General features: G+C 44.6%; 1 protein-coding gene and 1 long non-coding RNA gene across 4 annotated transcripts in view; one reads left to right on the top strand and one right to left on the bottom strand.

The window, feature by feature from the left end:
• The window catches only part of DIS3L (DIS3 like exosome 3'-5' exoribonuclease), a 41,273-nt gene extending 40,429 nt beyond the window's left edge, over positions 1-844 (bottom strand). The window contains exon 1 of one of the 3 annotated variants that reach the window (XM_001174666.8): positions 403-844. Coding sequence is in view for 1 of the 3 variants with exons in the window: in XM_001174669.8 (XP_001174669.1) it covers positions 35-173 (139 nt within the window). In the remaining 2 variants the exon portion in view is untranslated. Of the gene's footprint in view, positions 1-34; positions 284-402 lie in introns of those variants that run through there. The other 2 variants (XM_009429401.5, XM_001174669.8) reach the window with 2 other exon arrangements.
• Positions 284-15,710, top strand: LOC134808548 (uncharacterized). Its single transcript, XR_010151761.1, has 3 exons — positions 284-544; positions 14,697-14,931; positions 15,266-15,710. It is a non-coding gene; the product is annotated as an uncharacterized LOC134808548 (long non-coding RNA).
• The last annotated feature ends 10,185 nt before the right edge of the window (positions 15,711-25,895 follow it).

The following is a 25,895-nucleotide window of genomic DNA, read 5'->3' as shown; positions in this document are numbered from 1 at the left end:
CCGGCCCCGTCCCCGCCCCCGCCCCGGCCCTGACCGTGGCTGCAGGCGGCGGGCTGCGGGCAGAGCGGGCTGTGGCAGGGCACGCAGGGCCGCAGGTAGTGCTCGCGCACGATCCGCAGCGTGCGGCCCTGAAATGTCCTCAGCAGCAGCACCTTCTCCCTCTTCTGCAGCATGGCGGCGTGTCTCCCGGAGGCCGCGGAGTGGCGGGCGCGGCGGAGGCAAGGCCGCGGCCTCGGACCCGCCCCTCGGCCCTGGGCGCCGCGGCTCCGGAACCGCCGTAACTGCCGCGCCCGGGGGAGGCCCGGAGCTACACGCTCCAGGCTGGGGCCCGGCCCTCCCGGCCTCAGTTTCTTCCCTTCCCTCAGTGGCCTGGACCAGGGCGGAGGGGTGGAAACGACCTACCCCAGAGACGGAGGGAAGACTAGGATGATACCTGGACGGCAGGTGAAGAAGGGCTGGGCGCAGCTGTCCAAGATTAGGAGACTTTGTTTGTCCCCCCCAGGTCCATGTGGGAATGGAGTCGCCGTATTAATACTAATACCGGGTAATTAATGTTTTCTCTTCGTTGCTCTCGCTATCTCCAAACGAGGTAAAAGGCTCAGCACATAAGCCGGCAACCCTGACAGCCGAACATTTCTAAATAGTTATATTCATTTTAAGTTACATGTACTTTTTAAAAAGTTTTTTTCTTTTTTTGTAGAGATGGGAGGGTGAGGGGGGCAGGTCTTGCTTTGTTGGCCCGGCTGGTCGCAGGCGATCCACCTGCTTCGGCCTCCCAAAGTGTTGGGATTATAGGTGTGAGCTGCTGCGCCCGGCCTTTCATGTTCTTTTTAAAATTTATTTATTTGTTTTGGTATCCCTATTGAAGTTATCATGTACTTATAATCAAACAATGCAGATAAAATGAAAACCAATCTCTTCCCTTGAAGCACTGTTCCACTCCAACTTTTATAGCTTTTGCAGCCTCTGGCAAAGGATTTCTCCTTTAAACTGCCACTGTGACACAATCACAAACGTACATGTTTGTATTAATAACTTTTTTTTTTGGACGGGGTCTTGCTGTGTCACTCAGGCTGGAGTGTAGTGCATGATCATGGCTCACTGCAGCCCCCGAACTTCTGGGCACAAGCGATCTTCTCCACCACGCCTAGCTTTTTTTTTTTTTTTTTTTTTCTTTTTTTTTTTTTGTAGAGATGGGAGTGTCTCACTATGTTACCCAGGCTGGTCTCAAACTCCTGGGCTCAGGTAATTCTCCCACCTCAGCCTCCCAAAGTGCTGGGATTACAGGCGTAAGCCACCACGCCCAGCCTGTAGCTCTTGATAAAGAGATGCACACAGTCTCTTCTGAGATCACACACCCTTGATGGGATAGAATCCACTCTTCTTCCAAGCACTCAACTAAGACTTTTGAGCTGCACTAGCAGCTTTGTATACGTGTCCCATTTAATTTCCACAACAAGTCAAAGGAGTGGGGCATTAGGTTAAGTGGCCAAGGTTACCCAGTTATTAAGTGGTGGGATCAATATTCAAGCCAGAATGACTGAATTCCAAGGAGGCTCGTAAGTAATTACCATGCTATTCAGAGATGAGTAAAATACAGGTCCTGCATTTAGAGACTTTATAGTCTGCTTGGTGAGCTCCAGTTAAGGCAGCTCAACCAGCTGGCTGGAAACATCAGACTTCCTCTGATGCTGAAGCAGGCAGAACTGAGGATGCTCTGTTGGATGGCTCTTGTCACTCTACAGGAATGCATTAAAGAGAGCCACGATCTCCCACTCATTGTACTTCCATGTCAAGTTACCCTGCAGTGTGAGCTGATGTGAATGAGATCTGAGGTGGAATTGCACGAATTAGGAAAACAGCACAGAGCTGGCCTGTAAGGCAACCAGCAGTGCAGGAGGCTGTCCCTAATTCAGGAAGTCAGTTCTGGACAGCCCAGAGGACAGTCAAGTTGCCAGATTTGTCCCCTACATAAATATGTTCCATGCAGCTGACCACAGTTCCCTCCAAAGCTCCCTCATGTTCATTTTTCTTTTATTTCTGATTGTACCAGGTTATGGGGCGGGGGGGTGTTGATTAGATACTAATATGCCCATAACATCGCTCTTTAGCACTTGGTAGCTTTAAACTTTCTTCAAATTGGGACAAATGATCTTTTAAGGAAGAGAGTGTGTCTGAAGTTCTATTGAAAGTTGGCTTTATTAGTATTTTAAATAATTCAAGGTCCATTAAGCACTTCCTTTGCTTGCATTTTGGCGATAATGTATAAATTATGTTTTAAAAAGCATGATTCCTTAATTCTTGGAACTAATGAGCCAAAATGGACAAGAGTGCCTTTTTGTTGGTTGGTTGGTTGGTTTGCCTCACAGGCCATCTGATGCCTCTTGCCTGAAAAAAAGTGTCTATACTTGTAAGAATAAGCCAGTTTATGCTGTGGTAATATGCAACTTTAAAAATCTCAGTGACTTGGCCAGGTGCGGTGGCTCACGCCTGTAATCCCAGCACTTTGGGAGGCCTAGGAGGGCAGATCACCTGAGGTCAGGAGTTCGAGACCAGCCTGACCAACATGGAGAAACCTCGTCTCTACTAAAAATACAAAAATTAGCCGGGCGTGGTGGCACATGCCTGTAATCCCAGCTACTTGGGAGGCTGAGGCAGGAGAATCTCTTGAACCTGGGAGGTGGAGGTTGCAGTGAGCCAAGATCATGCCATTGCACTCCAGCCTGGGCAGCAAGAGCAAAACTCCGTCTCAGAAAAACAAACAAAAAAATCTCAGCGACTTAAAATGACAAGATGTTGCCTAGGCACCAAGAGGCTCTGCTCTGTGCCCTTTTCCAGGACCCAGGCTGATAGAGCAGGCCCTCTCTGGAACACAGACTGTGGTCATTGGCAAAGGAAAAAAGTCCCCCAGAGAGTCTCATCCCAGCAATTAAAAGCTCAGTCCAGAAGTGACACATTTCAATTCTGCCTATTGACCACACAATAGGGGTGGGTGGGGCAGGAAGTGTGTGCCGCCTCATGACCTGAAGGCAGAGCACTGAAGCCCTTTGGTGAACAGCATCAGTGACTACCTGAGTGACCTAGCTCAAATCCCTTATCCCTAAATGAGTCAGTCTGCTCTGCCAGCACCTTAACCTTTGTTGCTTGTGACTACTCCAGCTCAGCCCACTATCTGGTCTCTGCTTGGGCATTCTACTGCTGCTCACCTCTTTTCACATTTGATGTGTCTTTCCCAAACTCCATGACCCCGTAGGCCAAGGATATATCACCACATTATCTCTAATCTTTATCACAACTCTTCAGTGTAAATATGTGATTTCTTGTGGCAGAGACTGGTTCTGGCTCTCTGTTTGCCAAATCCATGCCCTCTTTTTCTCTGGGGACGGAGATAAATGACATTTCCTAGCTTGCCTTGCAGATACCCAGGTATGGCCATGTGACTGAGTTCTAGCTGGCGGAATATAATGGCACCATTTCCAGGCCTGGCCCATAAAAACCTCCCATGCATGCTCCTTTTCCTGTTCTACCAGCTGGAGACCAATGCCCAGGGGATTTTGAGAGCCAGCATTAGAGATGGCAGGCCCCTCATCAACTTGGGTCCCTGAGGGACTGTTCACAGCAGAGCGCTGCTGCCTTTGACCCAGGAGCATCCACAGTGGATTCTCTCTCTTTTTTTTTTTTGAGACGGAGTGGCCCAAGCTCTAGTGCAGTGGTGCAATCTTGGCTCACAGCAACCTCTGCCTCCTGGGTTCAAGCGACTGTCTTGCCTCAGCCTCCCGAGTTGCTGGGACTACAGGCGCAAGCCACCATGCCCAGCTAATTTTTGTGTTTTTAGTAGAGATGAAGTTTCACCATGTTGGCCAGGCTGGTCTCGAACTCCTGACCTCAGATGATCCCGCCTGCCTCGGCTTCCCAAAGTGTTGGAATTACAGGCGTGACCCACTGCGCCTGGCCCACAGTGGACTCTTGTAAGGGAGAAATAAACTTGTTACCGCACCTATCATCACCCTAACTAATTACTCTCTTTATAAAGGAGATTAAGGAACTTGTCCAAGAGTTGTGTAGGGCTATTTGTTCCAAAATCCTTCACTAGATATTAAATGTCCTCATGAAGCTGCTCAAGATTTCTTTTTTCTTTTCTTTTCTTTTTTTTTTTTTTGAGACAGAGTCTCACTTTGTCACCCAGGCTGGAGGGCAGTGGCGAGATCTCCACTCACTGCAACCCTCACCTCCTAGGTTCAAGTGATTCTCCTGCCTCAGCCTCTTGAGTAGCTGGGATTACAGGCATGTGCCACCACACCCGGCTAGAAGCTGCTCGAGATTTCTAGGGCAGTTCTGAATTGCACAGTTCTCTAGGAAGTGGGAGAGCATCAGTGGCCCGCGTGTTCTGGTTTGGTCTGGGCTACAGTGCAACACTGGGAAGGATGCCTGGGGGTTGCTTCTCCTTTCAGTTTTCCCTTTCCTTGTCAATCCAAGTGCAGATGGACAGCCTGACATCCATACAGAAGAATGCTGTGACAGCTTTCAGTACTCTGTTGCCGACTGAAATCTGTGACTGTGGCTTGTTTTCTTTGGTGCATGACTTCAATCTTCAGGCTGAGCACCAGTGTGCTTACACTGCAGAGGAGTTTGTAGCATTGACATGACTTCTTGCAGATGTGCTCTTGGAGTGCAGCCATCAGCAACTACTGGATTGTAATCAAAAGGTCTCATCAAAAAATTAGCCTGGGGTGGAGTGGGACATCTTTGCAAAGGGCTAAGAGGACAGGGGGGTTAAATGTGTGGAAGAAATTCCAGCAAGTGAACTCCAAGGGCCAGAGTGGATTACTGAAGCAAGCTTTGAAATATTCTGTATTTATTTATTTAAAATTACAACAGTACAACATACATGTTGTAACACATTCAAACAGTACTGAAGTATGCCAAGTATAAATGTTGAAGCTCTCTTTCCATCCAAAGTCTACTCCTCCGAAGTAATTCATCATTGTTGATAGCTGGAATGCATCCTGAGTTTAAATAGAACCCAAAGTTTGCGATACTTTGGAGAATTTGTCAATCTATGCAATATCAGCTAATTACAGCTAAGGTTTCTCAAATTTTGACTAGGTGCCAGGCATTTCTCCAAACGCTTACTGTATTTTCTCATTTAATCCTCAACACAATGTCTTGCTACTTCTTCTACTGAGGTAGAGAAGGACTGAAGTGATTACCCAGGCCACACACTCAGTGTAAAGCAAAGCCAGGGTTTTTTTTGTTTGTTTATTTTTTGTTTTGTTTTGTTTTCAAGTTTTAAGTTTTTTTTGTAGAGACAGGGTTTTGCTGTGTTGTCCAGGCTGAGCTCAAACTCCTGGCCTCAGGCATCCTCCCACCTTGTCCTCCTAAAGTGCTGGGGTTACAGGAAACCCAGACTTTGAACCCAAGCAGTTGGGCTACAGAGTTCACACAGTAATGACTCAGCCATATACCTTTTAACTAGTAGACAAGGAGAGTTCTAGGATGGAGTACGTTCTATGTGGTGGACCATAGATGAACCCAGTTACAGGGTTACAGAACTGGAAACAGTGACATCCAAGTATTGACTCTACCACTTCCCTCATTTCCCTGAGCCTTAGTGATTGCAACTGTAAAGTATGGCTGGCAGGTCTTATGTTGCTGAGTATTGATATTAATGAATCAATGATGCTAAAGGGTCATGTAAATACTGTACCTAAAATTACCCCATAGATCTACAAAATCAGCTTACTTTCATTTGTACTTCATCTGGGTGAAAGAGTCATTGGAGGACAAATGGCTGTTGAGATTACTCTGCTACTTGTATTAGGGATAATTTAATTTCCTACACGTTAAAGGCTGTTAATCCTCGATTTTCACTTTCCCCAGCAGATGCAATGACTCCCTTTTGGCTTTCTAAACGCCCTGTGAATCCCCATAATCCACTTTGCAATGATTACTCTAAAATGTTTTACTTAACTATTTCTAATTTTTTAAAGGGAAAATTATTTTGCGCTTACAAATTGTTATACCTCAGCAAGATCTTTACTGTACTGATAATTTTGTCCTTCTACCACTAAGGGGCGCTGCTTCATTGAATTTTTTTTTTTTTTTTTTTTTTTGAGTGCCTTTCCTAAAGTCTTCTCTGTGTCTTGGAAACTTGGCATTAAAATGCATCCAATTAATTGAGTCAGACAAACAAACAAACAAAACCTTAGAATTTTAACAATATCTTTATTCAAGGAGCTGAAAGGCTCTGATGCTCCAAAATTAATTAGAAACTAAGCTTCAATGATTAATACAGGAAAGAAAAAGAAAATTCTTTGTCCTGAAGCAGATTAGGAGAAAATTCAGTGATGTGAATAGCAATTTATAATTCCAAAACAGAAACATTACTATTATTTCATTTTTTTGTATTAATTGATGAAATTAAGTTTTCATCCATCTTGTAGGATTTCTATTACCAGTCATGGAATATAGTTATTTCATGGGATAAATGCACTACATAAAGTCTTTTGGCTTATTTTGCTTTTTTTTTTTTTTTTTTTTTTTGAGACGGAGTCTCCCTCTGTCACCCAGGCTGGAGTGCAGTGGGGCGATCTCAGCTCACTTGCAAGCTCCGCCTCCCGGGTTCACGCCATTCTCCTGCCTCAGCCTCCCCAGTAGCTGGGACTACAGGTGCCCGCCACAATGCCCGGCTAATTTTTTGTATTTTTAGTAGAGACAGGGTTTCACGGTGTTAGCCAGGATGGTCTCGATCTCCTGACCTCGTGATCCGCCCGCCTCAGCCTCCCAAAGTGCTGGGATTACAGGCGTGAGCCACCGCGCCCGGCTCTTTTGCTATTTTGTTACTGTATATGTTTGAACTTGGGAAAGTGAATCCCATTTTACATCTTATATTGATAAAGTGAATTCTAAAACCTTATAATTACAATAGGAAGGTTATGAAAAATGAAAAAGAGAATAAGGAGTACTTAGTAATGATCCTAAAGTTCTAGGTTTTGGATACATCTGAATGAGGTATTAAAATATAGTGCAGTGGTGTGATCTTGGTTCATTGCAGCTTCCACCTCCTGCATTCAAGGGACTCTCATGCCTCAGCCTCTTGAGTAGCTGAGACTACAGGTGCACGCTACCACACCTGGCAAATTTTTGTATTTTTAGTAGAAATGGGGTTTTGCCCTGTTGGCCAGGCTAGTCTTGAACTCCTGCCCTCAAGCAATTCACCAGCCTCAGCCTCCCAAAGTGTTGGGATTACAGGCATGAGCCACTGCACCAGACCCAATTTAAATTTTATTATTTAATAAAGGAAAAGGCATTCTATTCTTTTGTACCTGGTTCTAAAGGAAGAAGAATGAGGTATAAAGTTTAAAATTGCATTTGTACTTAACTTTCTTTACATTTTAGGCCAGAGCAAATATGCTATATGTGATTGTAGTAGATTTCTATTATTGCATGACTACCACAAATTTAGCAGCTTAAAAACAGTAATTTATTATCTCACAGTTTCTTTTCTTTTCTTCTTCTTTTTTTTTTTTTTTTTTTTTTTGACAGGGTCTGGTTCTCTTACCCAGGCTGGAGTGCCCTGGCACAATCTCAGCTCACTGCAGCCTCCGCCTCCTCGGCTCAAGCCATCTCCCACCTCCGCCTCCCAAGTACCTGGGACCACAGGCACACACCAGCATGCCTGGCTAATGTTCATAATTTTTTTTTTTTTTTTTTTTTGTAGAGATAGGGTTTTGTCATGTTGCCCAGGCTGGTCTTGAACTCCTGGGCTCAAGTGATCTATCAGCGTCAGCCTTCTGAAGTGCTGAGATTATAGGCATGAGCCACCATGCCTGGCCTATTTCACAGTTTCTGTAGTTCAGAAGTCTGAGCATGGCTGAGTTAGATTCTCTGCTCAGGGTTTCACAAGGCCAAAATCAAGGTGTTGATTGGGCTGCAATCACTTCTGGAGCTTGGGGTCTTCTATCAAGTTCACGTGGTTTTTGGCAGAATTTAGTTCTTTGTGGTCGTAGGGCCGGGCCCGCAGTTCTCTTGCTGGCTGTTAGCCAGCAGTGCTCAAAGCTCCTGGAGGCCCCTGCGGTTCCTTGCCATGCCCTTGCACACTTCCAAGCTCTTTCATCAGAGGAAGCCAGGCACTTTATGGCCTCACCTTATCAGATCAGGCCCACTGAGGATAATCTCCTATGTTCAGGTCAGCTGATTTGGGACATTTTTTTTAAATCTAAAAAATTTCAATTTCGTCTATAAAATCTCTTCAGAGTGGCACCTACATTAGCCTTTGACTGAATAACTAGCAAAAATGTGTATGCCAGGGTTCAAGAATCTTTGGGAGCCATCTCAGAATTCTGCCTACCACGATGCATAATAATCATTTGAACTCAATAAATCATATTTAAAACTATGGTATTTGTTAAATATTTGAGAGCAGCATAAATAATATTCTTAAAAAAGGAATGGAGGCTGGGTGTGGTGGCTCATGTCTGTAATCCCAGCATTTTGAGAGGCTGAGGTGGGCGGCTCACTTGAGGCCAGGAGTTCAAAAGTAGCCTGGCCAACATGGTGAAACCTCATCTCTCTAAAAATACAAAAATTAGCTGGGTGTGGTGGCATACACCTATAATTCCAGCTACTCAGGAGGCTGAGCCATGAGAATCACTTGCATCCAGGGAGCGGAGGTTGCAGTGAGCTGTGATCATGCCACTGTACTCCAGCCTGGGTGACAGAGTAAGACTGTCTCAAAAAAGGAAAAAAAAAAAAAAGGAATAGGAGAACCAGGCTGGTAATCCAGAGGCTAGACAAAAGTAAATACATGATGGCGAATGCCGCCTCGGTTAGTTCAAGCTGAGGGGCAGAGAACTCTGCCAATATATTAACCCACAGGCTGTTCATCTTCAGTAGCACTGATTTACACCGGGCCCAGAATTCACTCAGGAATCCTTGTACAGTGCCCAGCCGCTTTTGCTATCACAAGATCAACTTGGGGAGAGGGCAGTGAACTGAAGGTACTTTGATCCCCTTCCATTTCTACAAACAAGACCCACTTGGAGAGGGCAGTGAGGCTGGGAGGTGTTGTGGGTGAGAATAGTCTTCTTCGTTCCACTCCTTTTCCTACCTGTGAGGAATGAGGCTGTATCCTACAGCTTAGGATCCTCTCTTAAAGACTTCATACCAGGTGATGGGAAGCCTGGCGTTTTGTGAGGATTTGAATTTTAAATAGAATGTCATCATCATCAGAGGCCTCCTTCATTGTGCGTCTGGCTGCTGTGATCAAGCCCAGGAGAGTGGGAGGCTGTGGGTATTTGCTGCTCATCTTCCATGTGGAATTGTGACAGAGTCAGAGCTGTGATTCAGGAACCTCCTCTGATTGCAGTGTTTGCGTGGGGGATGCAGAGGGCTTTCCTTTTCACTTCTTTTTTCTATTAAATGTGACATTTTTAAGAGATATCATTAAAAAATATTCTTCCTCCCTGAAGAGAAAGGGCTTGGATCTTAGATATCTTTCACTGAAACCATAAGGCTCTTGTCATGTTTACCATTTAAGCCTTCAGGGCCTTATCTTTTCTGTCCTGGAGAACAGAAAGCATTTTGATCCCCTTCCAGTTCTACAGACAATGTTCTTTAATCAGCTGGAGGCATCACTGTTGATCAGACAACAGTACTTCCCCCTCCGTGAAGCTAAAAGCACCTGCCAATCTGAGCAAGAGAGAAGGGGTGTTCTTTGAGCACACAGAGTGTTGTTATTTCAAATATACATGAAGCTATAGAAAACAACCTGAAACCCATTGTTTTTTAATAGACGCCAAGGGTAGTGGCATTTACTAGACTTGAAAGCAATGCCATGAATTCGCATATTCACCAAACACATTTATTGATTTATGGCTAGCGTGATATTTGTGATATTGAAAATGTAGTGTTTCATTTCCTTTGTCACTAAGTTCATCATCTTAATGAAAATGTAAAAAGGAAAAATGACTAAATAGGAAGTAAAATTGTATTGTTAGTAGTATTGTTGATACCGGGTGTGGTGGCTCACACCTGTAATCCCAGCACTCTGGGAGGCCGAGGTGGGTGGATTACTTGAGTCCAGGAGTTCCAGACCAGCCTGGGCAACATGGGAAAACCCCCATCTCTACTAAAAAAATATAAAAATTAGCCGGGCATGGTGGCGGGCACCTGTAATTCCAGCTACTTGGGAGGCTGAGGCAGGAGAATCACTTGAACCTGGGAAACGGATGTTGCAGTGAACTGAGACTGCACCATTGCACTCCAGCCTGGGCAACAAGAGTGAAACTCAGTCTCAAAAAAAGAAAAAAAAAAAAAAAAGAAACGCTATCTCTACAAAATACAAAAAAATTAGCTGGGTATGGTCGTGCATGCCTGTAGTCTCAGCTACTCAGGAGGCTGAGATGGGAGGATTGCTTGATCCTGAGGAGGCCAAGGCTGCAGTGAGCGGTGACTGTACCACTGCACTCTAGCCTGGGTGACAGAGTGAGACCCTGTCTCAAAAAAACAAACAAACAAAACCAAAACAAAAAACAAAGTAATATTGTTGATTAATACTGAGCAGGCTGTAATAAACCACACTTTTCTCTGTCAAAATACTTGTATTAAGCTTTCTTTAGTTTTATATATATATATATATATTCTATATATAAAAATACATATGATATCAGTTATATATACTCAGTTGTGATTGGCTGGGTTATACTGCATTAGCAAAAAGCCCTGTCTCTGTGGTTTTAAACAACAAAGGTTTATTCCTCACTCACGCAATATGTCCCTCTGCTCTGTTGAGCTCACCAGGAGACCTAGGCTGATGGTGAGCACCCTCTCAGTGCTTCTGCAATTGCTTGGCAGGGGAAAAAGAATGAGGCAAACTAAGCACAAGCTTCCTGTAGGAAATGACACAAGTGACCTGCTCACAGTACTAGCCAAAGCAAGTTACTTGGGCACACCCAATTCCAATGGTAGCAGGTGGAGAGCCAGAAATCCTTGGTGAACACATAGATACGTATTATAATGTGTAGATTGAAAAGGGGAGAAATAGCTTCAACTCTAGCCAAGCAAGTCAACTTTGATTTATTATTGTAATATTGTTACATTCATAAGTTTAGAATTAATGAAGACAATGACATAGGCAATGTTCATAGAATATACTGCAGTTAATGAGGAGGATAAGGCAGATCTTTATGTTCAGACATGCAAATATCCCCAGGAAATACTGAATTTTAAAAAGAGCAAGTAGCAGAATACTATGATCTCATTTATTTAAAAAGCACATAAAATATATATAAACATTTGTGTGTCTGTGTGAAGTCCATAGTAAAAGGCCTAGAAACAGTTACTATTCATGGCAGAATAGAATGGGATTTGTGTAGCATGTAGGGGACTTGCTCCCATTTTACTTGGTGTAATCCTGTATTGTTTGAATTAATTACATTCTACATTTATCATGTATTACTTGTTGTATTGGTTTCCTGGGCTGCTGTAACAAATTACCACAACTTGAGAAGGCAGGAATTTAATGCTTTGACAATTCTGGGGGCCGGAAGTCCAAAATCTGGCAGGACTGTGCCCCTCCAAAGGCTCTGAATGAGAACCTGCTCCTTGCCTCTCCCAGCTGCAGGGCTGTCAGCACTCCTAGACTTGCGGCCACATCACACAAACCTCTACCTCCCTGGTAACATTGCTTCTTCCTCTTCCGTGTGTCTGTGTGTCTCCCTTTTATAAAGGCACTCACCCACCCAGAGAATCCAGTGACCTTCTCATCTCAACATCGTCAACTTTGTTGTATCGCAAAGACCTTTCTCCAAATAAAGTCTTATTCTCAGATTCCAGAGATTAGGATGTGGACACAAGTATTTGAAGTAGGGGCATCATTCAACCCACAATACTTGTGTAATGTGAGAAAATTTTTAAAAGGAAAGATTGAAAAAATAAATCGTCAACAGTGATTACTTTCACAGCTGGGTGCGGTGGCTCATGCCTGTAATCCTGGCACTTTGGGAGGCCGAGGTGGGTGGATTGCCTGAGCTCAGGAGTTCGAGACCACCCTGGGTCACATGGTGAAACCTGTCTCTACTAAAATACAAAAAATCAGCTGGGGGTAGTGGTGCACACCTGTAGTCCCAGCTACTCGGGAGGCTGAGGCAGGAGAATCGCTTGAGCCCGGGAGGTAAAGGTTGCAGTGAGCTGAGATCGCACTACTGCACTCCAGCCTGGCAACAGAGCAAGACTCTGTCTCTAAAAACAACAACAACAACAGTAACAAAAACCAGTGATTACTTTTAGGAGAGAAAAATTTCCAAATTTGCTGTTAGTGAACCTATGTAACATTTATAATCAGAAGAAAACAGAGACAAAAACAGCGGAGCAATAATAAATCCCCATGACCACCACAAAAGCAGAACATAGGCAGGTCCTAATTTGCACACACCCTGTGAACCAACGACCTTGACACACCAGGAAGGAGTGGAGAGGTCACGTCCTCAAACTCAGCGAGGGGCCTTGAGTTCTTAGAACCACAGAGACATTAGCCTTCTCTCACACAAGGTAGTGCCTTACCTTGGGGATAGTGCCCAGGAAGAGTCAGAAGAGGGGAAAATGCTTTTCTGGTGTTCAGTTGTAGAAATTAAAATGCATTTTCTCCACAGAAGCAACATTATTGAGCAGAGTTTGCAAGACTGGCCCAATTTCAGCTTACTGATAGATCTTGTTTCATTTGCACTGTGTTGAAACTTTTTTCTAATTAATTGCCAACTATTTCACATAAATATTTGGGTTTTGGCTTCTCCCAATGTGCCGCATTGGGTCTGCATTCTCCCAGGGCAGCCATCCGATGCTGGAGCCTGGGGTGGCTGGTGGCCCCTTTTAGAAGCAGCCTGGAGTGGCTGGTGGCCCCTTTTAGATGTAATGTCCATCATGCCCTATGTTCCTGGTCTGACTCTCCTTGCTTATGTATTGTCCACCTGGCCACTTCAGGCATTCACATTTGCAAACCCCTCCTGAATAGAATAAAAATCACTTTGTGGTATTATAATGCAGTACATTAAGGGTAAAATGGGTTTGTGTAGGTTGGCTGGAAAACCCAGGCACTCTTGCTTTCAGGGAAAAACACTTCTAAGTTCCAAATAGCCAACCCATGAACTTGAAGCCTGCGACCTGTTCATCAATTGGTGACTCCTCAATAGTGATGTTTTATAGTCTGCCTAAACAAGTAATAGAAAATGCACATCCATGTATACACTCAGATATCAGAAATTCAATTCCATGGGCTATTTGGGAACGAAGTTTCAAAATTATGCCATGGATGATTATGTTGCCTTGGCCTGTGTCTGTGCACAGTGGGGCATGTGTGTACCCGGGGGAAGGGGGGTAAGGATGTGCTTTTGCAATATGAGGGCAGGGCCTGTCTTCCTAACCCCAATTGTGGAGATTAATGAGTCACGAGCCAAAATTAGCCTCCACCTTATTGGGTTAAAACCTGGGACCTTCATGAAATCTTGCTGGAAGCTACCTTGACTTGTGGCAGGCATTTCTAGAAAAGCTCTTGAATTTTTCACTGGAGCTGAGCCGTAAGTCAGAGGAGGTGGGATGCTTGCCCTGGGTCATGGGGAGTGTTGCCTCAGTGGGGGCTAAAGCCTTTTGGAAGTCAGTGAAGAATGTTCGTAAGGTTCCCCTCTCCTAAATTAATAAATATTTAGTGAGCACTTATTCTGTTCAGGGTACTAGGCTAGGGCACATAAAAAATTAAAACCTGGATGGTGCTTGCAGACCAAAAAAATTCCAACCCGATGGGGATGTGGGGAAAGAGACAAAACGTTAAGTAATAGCACAATGTTATGTAAAACAGATGAGATGTCACAGGTAGTGAGTGACAAATTGCCAGAAGGATGGTAGAGACTCTGTATTGTGCATTCAGGGAAGAAAAATATTTCAGGCAGGGTGAGACCAAGCAGTGGAGATGGTGACTAAACCGTGTCTAGGCAGAGCAGAAATTGTAACAGCAGCAGATATGTGGCAATGGGAAAATGGAAGGTGGCTTTGGCTGTGACAGAGGGTTAGGTTAGAAAGTTTCAGGCAGGAGGACTGGGGAGAGTCTCAAATGGCAGGATGTGTCCTGTAGGCACTGGGGAACCCTGGAAAGCTTTTGAGCCGAGGAATGGTATGATCCAAGTAGGGTATTAGAAGATCAATCTGGAGGTGATGCCAGGGTGATCTGGAAGGATGAAGGGAATGAGAGAATAAGGGGAAGCTTCTGCAGAGGAGAAATGACTTAAGCTTGAGAAGGCCAGAAGGGCTAGAAAAGAAAGGATGGAGGGGAGAGAAGTCCTAAGGACTTGGTGGAAGACAGATTGCAATGAGTGGAGGGGGCGCAATAGCAGCAGCAGCATCAGCAGCAACAGCATATGATGCATGGGTGACTCTAGGTTTGGAGCCAGAAACTAGGACAATGGTGGTGCCACTAGCTTAAGGAGCCAAGTGTGGAGAGGGGTCCTTTGGGAGAGGGCAAGAAGAGCAGACTGTTTTGAGTCCTGCTTAGAGGCCTTGATGGGGCATCCAGATGATCCAGTGGCGCCATCTTGGTCACTGCAGCCTTCATTTCCCAGGCTCAGATGATACTCCTGCCTCAGCCTCCAGAGTAGCTGGGACTACAGGCATGCACCACCATGCCCGGCTAAATTTTGTATTTTTTCTAGAGACAGCAGTGATCCAGTTCCAGTCCCACTTCCTCAACTGCCGGCTGGTGGTTTCCACCTGCATGTGCTCATCTCTTTACTCATGCCCTAAGGACTCAACACCAGTGCCTGATAGGATCTACTGAGGATGCTGAAACTCACTTGGTAGATGTTCAAGCCCCCCACGCCTTCTCCAGCTGGTGGTCAGTATTCTTAGGTCCAGCATACCACCCACCAAGCATCCTTGCCCGATTGAGTAAGTGTTTTGTACCTGGACAATTCAAAAGGGAATGTGGAGGTTGCTCTAGCCTGTATCTCCTCCTTTGGGCAGACCCATATCTCTGGGATTCCACCAGCTCTTCTGACTATGCCTCCTGTGTTCCCCACTCCCCGCTGTCAGGAAGCCCTTCCTTTTGCCCACTTTACATCACTCACATTGACGTTTGACCTCCACATTGGAATTCCAATGTGCCCCCATTTTGTGACCAGGACTAGGCCCCCTTGACATCTACGAGCTCATGTGTACATGGGGTAACTCTGATAAAGCCAGCATTATTATGCTTCTGCTGAATACTCATTTATTATTGCAGTGCCTCCACCAGAACAGAGGAAAGCAAAGAAATTTGCACCCTGACCATCTGGGATTGTTGCTAACCGCAAAGACAAAATCAGGAAGTGAAGCCCGTGCTTAGGTACAATTGAGGCTGTATAGTTTAGCAGGATTCCCAGTAAGCCAGTCCTTATTGCCTTTTATTCTTCCTATTCCTTTGTCCTCTTCAATTTCTCCCCTTTGAGCATCAAGTCCCTTTTCCCTGCCCTTTGTGCTCTCTCCACTTCGATCCACGTCTTCCTTCTTTGTCCCACAGCCAGTCTGCATTGATATTCATGCCAAAAGAATGACCCAGTCCGTTCTGTGGTAGCAATCCGAGACTGGTGACTGGTGCAACTGCTGGAATATATAAACATGACTCTTTTTCAGGTAGCATCTGGGATGCCAGTCTTAGCAGCCTCATTTAAAAAATTATTTATATTCACAAAAGTCTATAATAGCATTTTTATTGTGTATGCCTGTGATTTGGGTGCATTTTTTCCCCATGCCAGCTTCTTATTATTGTTCAACACTGACTACAGCCTTAAATGATAATGAAAACAGAAGCACTCTTTCTAAAAGGAATGACTGCTTTCCCCATCCTTTAGTATATATGTGCTCCCTGCCTGAAGGGGATGGTTTAGTGTTTAGACGGCCGCTCCTGACTGCCTCTGAAACCAAGTTCACATCCTTGCAGCATTGACTCGGTCTTTTATTCTTCTACAGAGAATAAATTGAATACTAGGCTATTTTGTGTGTGGGTGTCTTTCAGATGAGACCTTAAAACCCAAAAGCTGTCTGTGGCTACTGGAGATGCTGAAGTTCTTGTCCTGCTGTCCTTGCCCTGGGTTCCAGAACCTGGCCTGGCCACACATGTCACACACTCACTTTACATTTTTTTATGTTTTGTTTTGAGACAGGGTCTCACTCTATTGCCCAGGCTGGAGTACAGTGGCACTACCTTGGTCACTGCAGCCTCGACCTCCCAGGCTCAAATGATACTTCTGCCTTAGCCTCCAGAGTAGCTGGGACTACAGGCGTGCACCACCATGCCCGGCTAAATTTTGTGTTTTCTCTTTTTCTTTTTTTTGAGATGAAGTCTAGCTCTGTCGCCCAGGCTGGAGTGCGGTGGCGCGATCTCGGCTCACTGCAACCTCCACCTCCTGGGTTCAAGCGATTCTCGTGCCTCAGCCTCCTGAGTAGCTGGGATTACAGGCGTGCACCACCATGCCCAGCTGATTTTTGTATTTTTAGTAGAGATGGGGTTTTACTGTGTTGGCCAGGCTGGTCTCAACCTCCTGACCTCGTGATCTGCCGGCCTCAGCCTCCCAAAGTGCTGGGATTACAAGCGTGAGCCACTGCGCCCGGCTAATTTTGTGTTTTTTCTAGAGACAGGGTTTCACCATGTTACCCAGGCTGGTCTCAAACTCGTGGGCTCAAGCAATCCACCCGCCTCAGCCTCCGAAAGTGCTGGGATTACAGGTGTGCACCACTGTGCCTAGCCCACACACTCACTTTTGAAGAGAGCTGTTTATTTGGGCCTTTATTCCCTCAGTTCCTGTGGTTTCTTTGCTTCTGTGACATGACCTGCTACTTTCACCCCTTGGTTTTCCAGTGCATTAAAAAATCAAGCAACAAAACAAATTCCCTTAGAGTCAAAGTGCTACAAATATAAGCTTGTTATCTGTATTCCATTATGATGAATAACTCACCAACCCTCATGCCATGTGTATGATTGACTTGCAATTATGTGTTGTATTTTACAGCACCTCTGAATGGTATTCTCCCTTGGCTGTTCCTTAAGCCAAGCCTGGAACCCCTGGGTCAAATGAGAATGGGTGGATTTTATAGACTCCAAGGATTTTATTTTCCCCGAGCCTAGATATTAGGTCTGTAATTAGTGATGCAATAATAATACCTTTTACTTGCCATTTTATGCCTTTTCAAAGATGTGTTTCATGTTTTTGTGATTAATTTTCACAAAAATTTCTTTGGCAAGGCAGGACAGATATAATGGGCTGTCTGATTTTACAGCTAAGGGACAGTCAAGGCAAGGTTCAATGACTTGCCCAAGTTCCTTCAGCAAATCTAAGACAGACCTGGGACTGGAACTGGATTTTGTAATTTCAAGGTGGTGGTTTTTCGTGGCCACTGCATGTGTAACAAACTCAAGACAATTGTAGTTACATTCAAGATATCATCTGATCCTGTGATGGCCTTACAGGACAGGGTGAGCAGGTATTATCATCCTCATCTTTCAGATCAGGAAGGAGAACTCCAGAGAGATGGGGTTACTAGGGCAATATGGTAATTAAACAAAAGAGGAAGGACTTGATTCCAAGGCTCCAAGTCTGCAGCTTTTGGTGATGCTTTGCTGCCTGATTAATGCCTGAGACCACCACTCATTCAGTGGCTTTGGCCCAAAACTTAGACTCATCCTTGACTCCTTTTTTCCTCTTCATATCTGACCCATCAGCAAATCTTACAGATTCTATCTTTAAAATGTATTTCAAATCAACCATTTCTTATCACCTTCGCTGCTATTATCCTGCTCTAATCCTTCGTTCTTTGTCACCTGGATTGCTGCAGTGGTCTCCTGTATGGCTGGACTACAAAGATGGTCCTCAATGAAGCAGTCCTCAAGGACTGCTTGTACAACATGGACATCTCAGCTCACCTGTGACTCATTTTAGCCCATAGAATGTGGAGGATGTGATGCTGTGTGTTTCTGACCTAAGTATTGAGAAGGATTTTATACTTCTGAGACCCCTGAGCTACCTGTATGAAGTCTAGGTACTAGTATCTCTGCCAGAGATTCTAAGTGAAGAGACCACATGAAGAGGAAGAGGCCTCAGACTGCATGGAGTGAGAGAGTCCCAGCTAAGCCCAACTTTTTACTGCCCCCACAACTTTTTACTGTCCCCTGGTGGAGCAGAAGAACCACCTAGCTGAGCCCTCCTGACCTGTAGAATAATAAGAGATAATAAAATGGTGGTTGTTTTAAGACACTTAGTTTTGGGTTAGTTTTTTACATAGCAATAGATAACTAAAACATCTAAGGGGTCTCCCTAATTCCACACTTGTCACCAATCTATTTTCCAGAAGATTTAAAAAAATTGTGGTAAAATACTCATAACATAAAATTCACCACCTTAACCTTTTTTCTTTTCTTTTCTTAGAGACAGGGTCTTACTGTGTTGTCTAGGCTGGAGCGCAGTGGCTCTCAACAAGTGCAATTATAGCACACTATAGCCTCAAACTCCTGGGCTCAAGTGATGCTCCTGCCTCAACCTCCCAAGTAGCTGGGACTAAAGGTGTGCACCACTGTGCCTGGCTTCACCTTAACCTTTTTTTTGGTTTTGTTTTTTATTTTTTTTGAAATGGAGTCTTGCTCTGTGGTCCAGCCTGGAGTGCAGTGGCATAATCTTGGCTCACTGCAACCTCACCCTCCCAAAGCTGTAAGCTGGATTATAGGCATGTGCCACCACGCCTGGCTAATTTTTGTATTTTTAGTAGAGACAGGGTTTTGCCACGTCTGCCAGGCTGGTCTCGACCTCCTGACCTCAGGTGATCTGCCCACCTCGGCCTCCCAAAGTGTTGGGATTACAGACATGAGCCACTGCACCCAGCCACCTTAACCATTTTTAAGTGTATAGTTCAGTATTGTTAAGTATATTCACATTATTGTGCAACCAATCTCCAGAACGCTTTTCATCTTGCAAATCTGAAACTCTCTATCTGTTAAACAATAACTCCCCATTTTCCCCTCTCTCCAGGCCCAGCAACCACCATTCTACTTTCTGTTTCTATGAACTTAACTCTTAAATTCCTCACATAAGTGGAATTATACAGTATTTGTCTTTTTGTGACTGGCTTATTTCATTTAGCATAATGTCCTCAAGGTTTACCCATGCTATAGCATGTGTCAGAATTTTCTTCCTTTTTGTTTTTCGTTTTTGAGACAGAGTCTCACTCTATTGCCCAGGCTGGAGTACAGTGGCACGATCTTGGCTCACTGCAACCTCCGCCTCCCGGGTTCAAGTGATTCTCATGCCTCAGCCTCCCAAGTACCTAGGACTACAGGTGCGCACCACTAAGCCGGGCTAATATTTTGTTATTTTTAGTAGAGATGGGGTTTCGCCATGTTGGCCAGGCTGGTCTTGAACTCCTGACCTCAAGTGATCCGCCTGCCTCTGCCTCCCAAAGTGCTGGGATTACAGGCGTGAGCCACCACGCCCAGCAGTTTTCTTCCTCTTTAAGACTAAATAATATTCCAGGCCGGGTGTGGTGGCTCACGCCAGTTATCCCAGGACTTCGGGAGGCCGAGGCGGGTGGATCATGAGGTCAGGAGATCGAGACCATCCTGGCTAACACGGTGAACCCCATCTCTACTAAAAATGCAAAAAATTAGCCGGGCATGGTGGCTAGTCCCAGCTACTTGGGAGGCTGAGGCAGGAGAATGGCGTGAGCCCGGGAGGCGGAGCTTGCAGTGAGCCGAGATCACGCCATTGCACTCCAGCCTGGGCAACAGGGCGAGACTTCGTCTCAAAAAAAATAAATAAATAAGTAAATAAAAATAAATAAATAAATAATATTCCATTGTATGGATAGACCACATTTTGTTTATTCATGCATCTGTTGATTGACACTTGGGTGGTTTCCACCTTTTGGCTATTGTGAGTAATGCTGTTGAGAACATGGGTATACACATATCTCTTCAAGACTCAGCTTTCAATTTTCTTAGGTATATACTTAGAAGTAAAATTGCTGGATTATACTGTAATTCTATTTTCAATTTTTTAAGGAACCAGCGTATGCAGAAGACTTTAAAACATGCATTTTTTTGTCACTCCCTTGCTCAAAACACTCCACTGATTTTTCATTCCTCTTAGAACAACATCCAAGATCCCTTCTTATGGCCTGCGAGGCCTCATATAACCAGGCCCATAGCTACCTCATCAATTTCATTTCCTGCCATTCTTCCCCCTCCCTCTGCTTGAGCCATTTTTAGCATCTTGCTGTTCCTTGTCACCCCAAGCATGACCCTGCCTCAACGATTTTGCACTTGTTATTCCCTTTGCCAAAAATGCTTTTCTCTGGTTATTAACATGACTTGTGCCCTCACTTCATTCAGGCCTCTGCTCAAATGTCGTCTCCTTCAGAGAGGCCTTCCCTAACCACTCAATCTAAATAGCACCCCCTATCATCTCTATGTCCTTCTTTTATTTTTATTTTTATTTTTTTGAGACAGAGTCTTGCTCTGTCGCCCAGGCTGGAGTACAGTGGCGCGATCTCGGCTCACTGCAACTTGTGCCTCCCAGGTTCAAGAGATTCTCCTGCCTCAGCCTCCTGAGTAGCTGGGACTACAGGGGTGCACCACCATGCCTGGCTAATTTTTGTATTTTTATTAGAGACGGGGTTTCCCCATATTGGCCAGGCTGGTCTCAAACTCCTGACCTTGTGATCTGCCCACCTTGGCCTCCCAAAGTGCTGGGATTACAGGCGTGAGCCACTGCACCTGGCCCCTCTATGTCCCTCTTTGTTTTTAAATTTATTTTAATTTTTTTGGATACAGGGTCTTGTGCTGTTGCCCTGGGCTGGAGTGCAGTGGCACAATCATGGAGTGCAGCCTCGACCTCCTGGCCTCAAGAAATCCTCCCATCCCAGCCTCCCAAGTAGTGCCACACCTGGTTAGGTTTTTTTTTTTTGGTAGAGATGGGGTCTTCCTATGTTGTGCAGGCTGGTCTCGAGTCCCTGGACTCAAACGATCCTCCCACCTCAGCCTCCCAAAGTCCTGGGATAATAAGTGTGAGCCACTGTGCCAGGCCCCTTTATTTTTAATTCATTCCCTTATCTCTACCTGATAAGTGGAGAATTTATATTAATCACACACACACATAATAGTACTAACTATGTGCCTGCTTTGGTTCTAGACACTTTACATATATTGACATAATTATCTTTTTTTTTCTTTTTTATTTGAGATGGAGTCTCGCTCTGTCACCCACACTGGAGTGCAATGGCGCGATCTCGGCTCACTGCAACCTCCACCTTCCAGGTTCAAGTGATTCTCCTGCCTCAGCCTCTCAAGTAGCTGGGATTACAGGTGTGTGCCACCACGCCCAGCTAAATTTTGTAGTTTTAGTAGGGATGGGACTTCACCATGTTGGCCAGGCTGGTTTCGAACTCCTGTCCTCAAGTGATCCCACCCGCCTCAGCCTGCCAAAGTGCTGGGATTACAGGCATGAGCCACCACGCCTGACCTGACATAACTATCTTAACAGCAGCTCTGTGGATTAGGTATTATTATTATTATCCCCATTTTACAGATAAGAAAAATAGACATCAAACGTTAAATAAGTTCTCTAAAGTTCAACAGCTAGTAATTGACAAAGGTGGGGTTTGAACCGAGGCAGTTGGGATCCAGAATTATATTATATTATATTATTATTATATTATATTATTATTATGTGCTTCTCATTATAAATGTATATTATGTGTAAGATATGCATATGTTATGTATGTGTTTGTTTATTGTCTGAATCCCACATTGGGTGTAAGATCCATGAGGGCAGGAACTTTATTCTGTTTACTTTCCCCCAAGGGCTTGGAACAATGCCTGGCACATACTGTATTAGGTTTTCAATAAACACATGTTGAATGAATGAATGGGTTAGATTCTTTGTATATTGGGGGGGGGAAAAGGCTCTCAGTTGTTTTTCCCCATGAATTTGCTTGTGTCTGAAAAGAACGGTTAGCTGAGTAGAGCAGTTACATATAGTAGATGCTCAGTAATTATTTATTCAGTGAATCGTATTTGAACTCCTTGAAGATCAAGCCCTGTGTCTGTGTTCTTTCTGTATTTCCCTTGCCCTCTGCTGACTCTCAAAGCTTTGTTGTTACTGTGGAAGAGAACAAAGAATATATTTGTTGAGAAAATTTAGCCTACTGTGTTGTGACAGTGAGTAGGTGCGCTCGTTTTTGCAGAAGTAGCTACAGGAAAACCAAATGTGCAAATTCCAGACCAAAGGCTGTGTGGAAGAGAAACCACTTTCAGAATCTTTTATTTTTATCTTTTTAAATCCTGCACATCAAAAGCATCATTTTTCATGAGATTTAATGTCAACTTGTGCAGTGTTTCAGAAAACACCTATGAATTTCCTCATCATTCTTCTCCTCTTAAAGAACTTCCATAATGTAAAGCATGTTGACCCCTCTCAAGCTTTTGGAAGAACTGAGACTTCAGAGGTCCACACAGTGCCTCACACGGAGAAATCACTCCATAAACTAAGCTAATGCTGAATTTTCTTCTTCCTCTTCTTCTTCTTCTTCCTCTTCTTCTTCTTCTTCCTCTTCCTCTTCCTCCTTCTCGTCCTCCTCCTCTTCTTCTTCTTCTTCCTATTATTTTTTGAGACAGACTCTCGCTGTCACCCTTGCTGGAGTGCAGTGGGGTGATCTCAGATCATTGCAACCTCCGCCTCCCGGGTTCAAGCAATTCTCCTGCCTCAGCCTCCAAAGTAGCTGTAACTACAGGCATGCGCCACCATGCCCAACTAATTTTTGTATTTTTAGTGGAGACGGGGTTTCACCATGTTGGCCAGGCTGGTCTTGAACTCCTGACCTCAAGTGATCTGCCCACCTAGGCCTCCCAAAGTGCTGGGATTACAGGTGTGAGCCACCGTGCCCAGCCGATCTTATTATTTTTTAAATCACAATTAACAGGTGAGGGATGAATGAATGATTTTGTTATGCATTCTCTTAAGAAATAGCTGCCAGGAACTCAATCCCATGATTGGTTAGCTTTCTAATTGGGATCCAGCTGTGGGTCACCATATTACTTTTTTTCTCTAATTTTATTTTATTTTGATTTTTTTTGAGACAGGGTCTCGCTGTGTCACCCAGGCTGGAGTGCAGTGGTGTGATCTGAGCTCACTGCAACCTCTGCTTCCCGGGTTCAATCAGTTCTCCTGTCACAGCCTCCTGAGTAGCTGGGATTACAGGTGTGCTCCACTGCACCCAGCTAATTTTTGTATTTTTAGTCGAGATGAAGTTTCACCATGTTGGCCAGCTGGTCTGGCTTCAAGTGATCTGCCTGCTTCCGCCTCCCAAAGTGCTGGGATTACAGGTGTGAGCCACCGCGTCCAGCCTTTAATTTTAAATATGCTTAGGAGAATCTTCCCAGCTACTTTTTTCACCAGACTGTCATCAAAATGCAGGTCAAAAGAAGACCAGTGTCTATTGAAGAATGGCAGCAATGCATTAAAAGCTACCCTGGTGGCCTTAAAGACTTAACGCAGCTTTTAAAAATGACTAATTTATTCACTGGGCTTCTCCAAATCACCTTGCACAGTGGATCACATTATACAGAAAAGTAGATGGAAGCCACATATAATAGGTGATGGCTGGGCTGCGTTATGACCTTATTTTCACTGATAAAGACAAATCTCATAACTCACTGGTAGCAATGTCAGTCCTTTATCTTGCCTTGGACTCATGAGGATACAAGTCACATCCACCGAGCCTGCTCCAAGTGTGACAAGGAAACTCAGGCAGCCAATCGTCACAGAGGTGATTCATTCATTTGCATCCAGAAATCCTGTTGGTTAGAAAGCAATAAAAGCGTTTGGGCTTCTTTTTTCTCCCCCACTCTATAAAAAGTGGCTCACTCTGGTGAAATATACGCCTTCACTCATCTTGCAGAGCTGCTGTAAAAGATAACATTTGGCAGTGGGAAGTAGGACTTTTGCTTGAGGAACTGATGTGTATATATAATATTTGTACATTTCTTAGATGGCCATGGACACTTGTCAATGCTTTCGTGTTCCAAAGACTTGTACAGATAAAATTTACTATGGTGTGGGTCTTGAGTTTTAAAGTGTATGAGAGGATTCGTAAAGTGTGAGGTTGCATGATGAGGTGATAAGAAAAACAAGGCGACTGGAGCAGTAGAGTGGTGACATTAAGTGAAGCATTTAGTTTGACTCACGCGTGAGTCGTGAGAAAGCACGGTGCTTTCTTTCGCCATGCACCCTGCCTGCTCTAGCTCTGTCTCAGAGTCCTGGTTGTTCATGTCTGTTTCTGCTCTCTACCTGGTTCTTTGAACCCTGACTTTGGCCACAGAGGGCCATGCAACCCAGCCAGGGCCTTGGAACACTGAACAGATTCCAGAAGACCTGACATAGTAGCCCAAGGAAAATGGAGACATAGTGTTGGAGGTGGAGGTGGAGGTGGGGCTGTGGAGTGTCCCTGAGTGGCCAAAGGCTGGTTCCTCTGCTGGGGCACAAATCTGTGGGGGAGCCTAGATGTTTATTTTCAAAGCAGATGCTGCATCTTCCTTTACACTTTGTGCTGTGCTAAGTAAAATGTTGGTACTGGATAAATGTTAATAATAGCAGCCATAACGATGATAATAGAAATGTAGTAGCTTCACCCCCTGTATGCCAAGAGAGCTTCAGAGACTTAAGCATTTCTTATGATTGATATTAACATGCCCAGGGGCAGGGTCCTTGTCCAGCAGACTCTGCCCCTCGGTGTTTTTCCTACTCTCCCGGTTGCTTAGAAAGGCTGTGGGAGGTAGGCAAGAGGTCCTAGAGGCCAGGGCTTCCTGCATATTCATCTTCAGAACAGTCACTCTGAGAACCTCATGTGTCTTGTCTGTCAATCAGACCCCTCTGTCCAACGAGATCCTTTAAAGAAACAATAATGATACCTTCATTTTAATTATTCTTTCTCTCTTTTCTTCTTTTTTTTTTTTTTTTGTCTCACTTCAGGATTGTACCTTTTAAATAAACTATACCAGACTTTCTTCTGTCTCCTCTTGCTCATAATTAATGACAGTGGGGGGTATACTTGGTCTTATTTTCTTATTTAATTACACTGATTTTGGCTTAAAACAGGACCCATTTAAGTACTGAAAAGATGTATTTTCTGATTCAGTGAGGGTTTTTCCCTCCCATACTTTGGAAGATAACATAGCTCTGAGATGGCCCAGGTCTGGGCACCAAACCTAACTAAGCTTGCCTTGCTCTGGATGAAGGATAATAAGCCTCAGTGAGGACTCCAGCTCCTGCAGGAGAGAGCCCTATATCCTCTAGAGGACTGGTGTCTTGCCAAAAGTAGCAGCCATCATGGTGGGAAGTCAAAGTTGGGATGGCAGCTCCAGGAAATGTCCCAAGGGAATGCAGTAGTGGCTGTCTCCAAAGGTGAATGGTCTACTGGTTGCTCTTTCTTGCCCACCATAGCACCTGGCCTGACAGTCATTATATGCCATTTCCCTTCCTCCTCCTTTTCCTTTTAGATTCTGGTCCAGCATTGTGTTCTTGGGGTACTGCCACTTCTTCCTAGAGTCCATGTGATTCAATGGTAAAAAATATGAGCATTGGAGGCCAAGACCTTGGTTTGAGTCCCAGCTTGGCCAATTGCTGGTGAAGCAGTCTTGGGCAAATGACATACCCTTTGAACTCTGGGGTCCTCTTCTATAAAAGAGGGACATGATGTCTACTTGGCAGGGTGGTGGTTGGGAAGGGTGCATATGGTAATGGATCTAAGTGCAAAATGCCTCCTGGCATGAGGCAGGTTCTCCATTAATGTTTGTTGACCCTTTCTTTTGTAGGATATGTGTGAGCGAGTAC

This window comes from Pan troglodytes, chromosome 16, assembly GCF_028858775.2.
Source record: "Pan troglodytes isolate AG18354 chromosome 16, NHGRI_mPanTro3-v2.0_pri, whole genome shotgun sequence".
Taxonomy (NCBI): Eukaryota; Metazoa; Chordata; class Mammalia; order Primates; family Hominidae; genus Pan; species Pan troglodytes.
The sequence above is the reverse complement of the archived record's forward strand: the minus strand, read 5'-3'. Positions and strand labels throughout refer to the sequence as shown.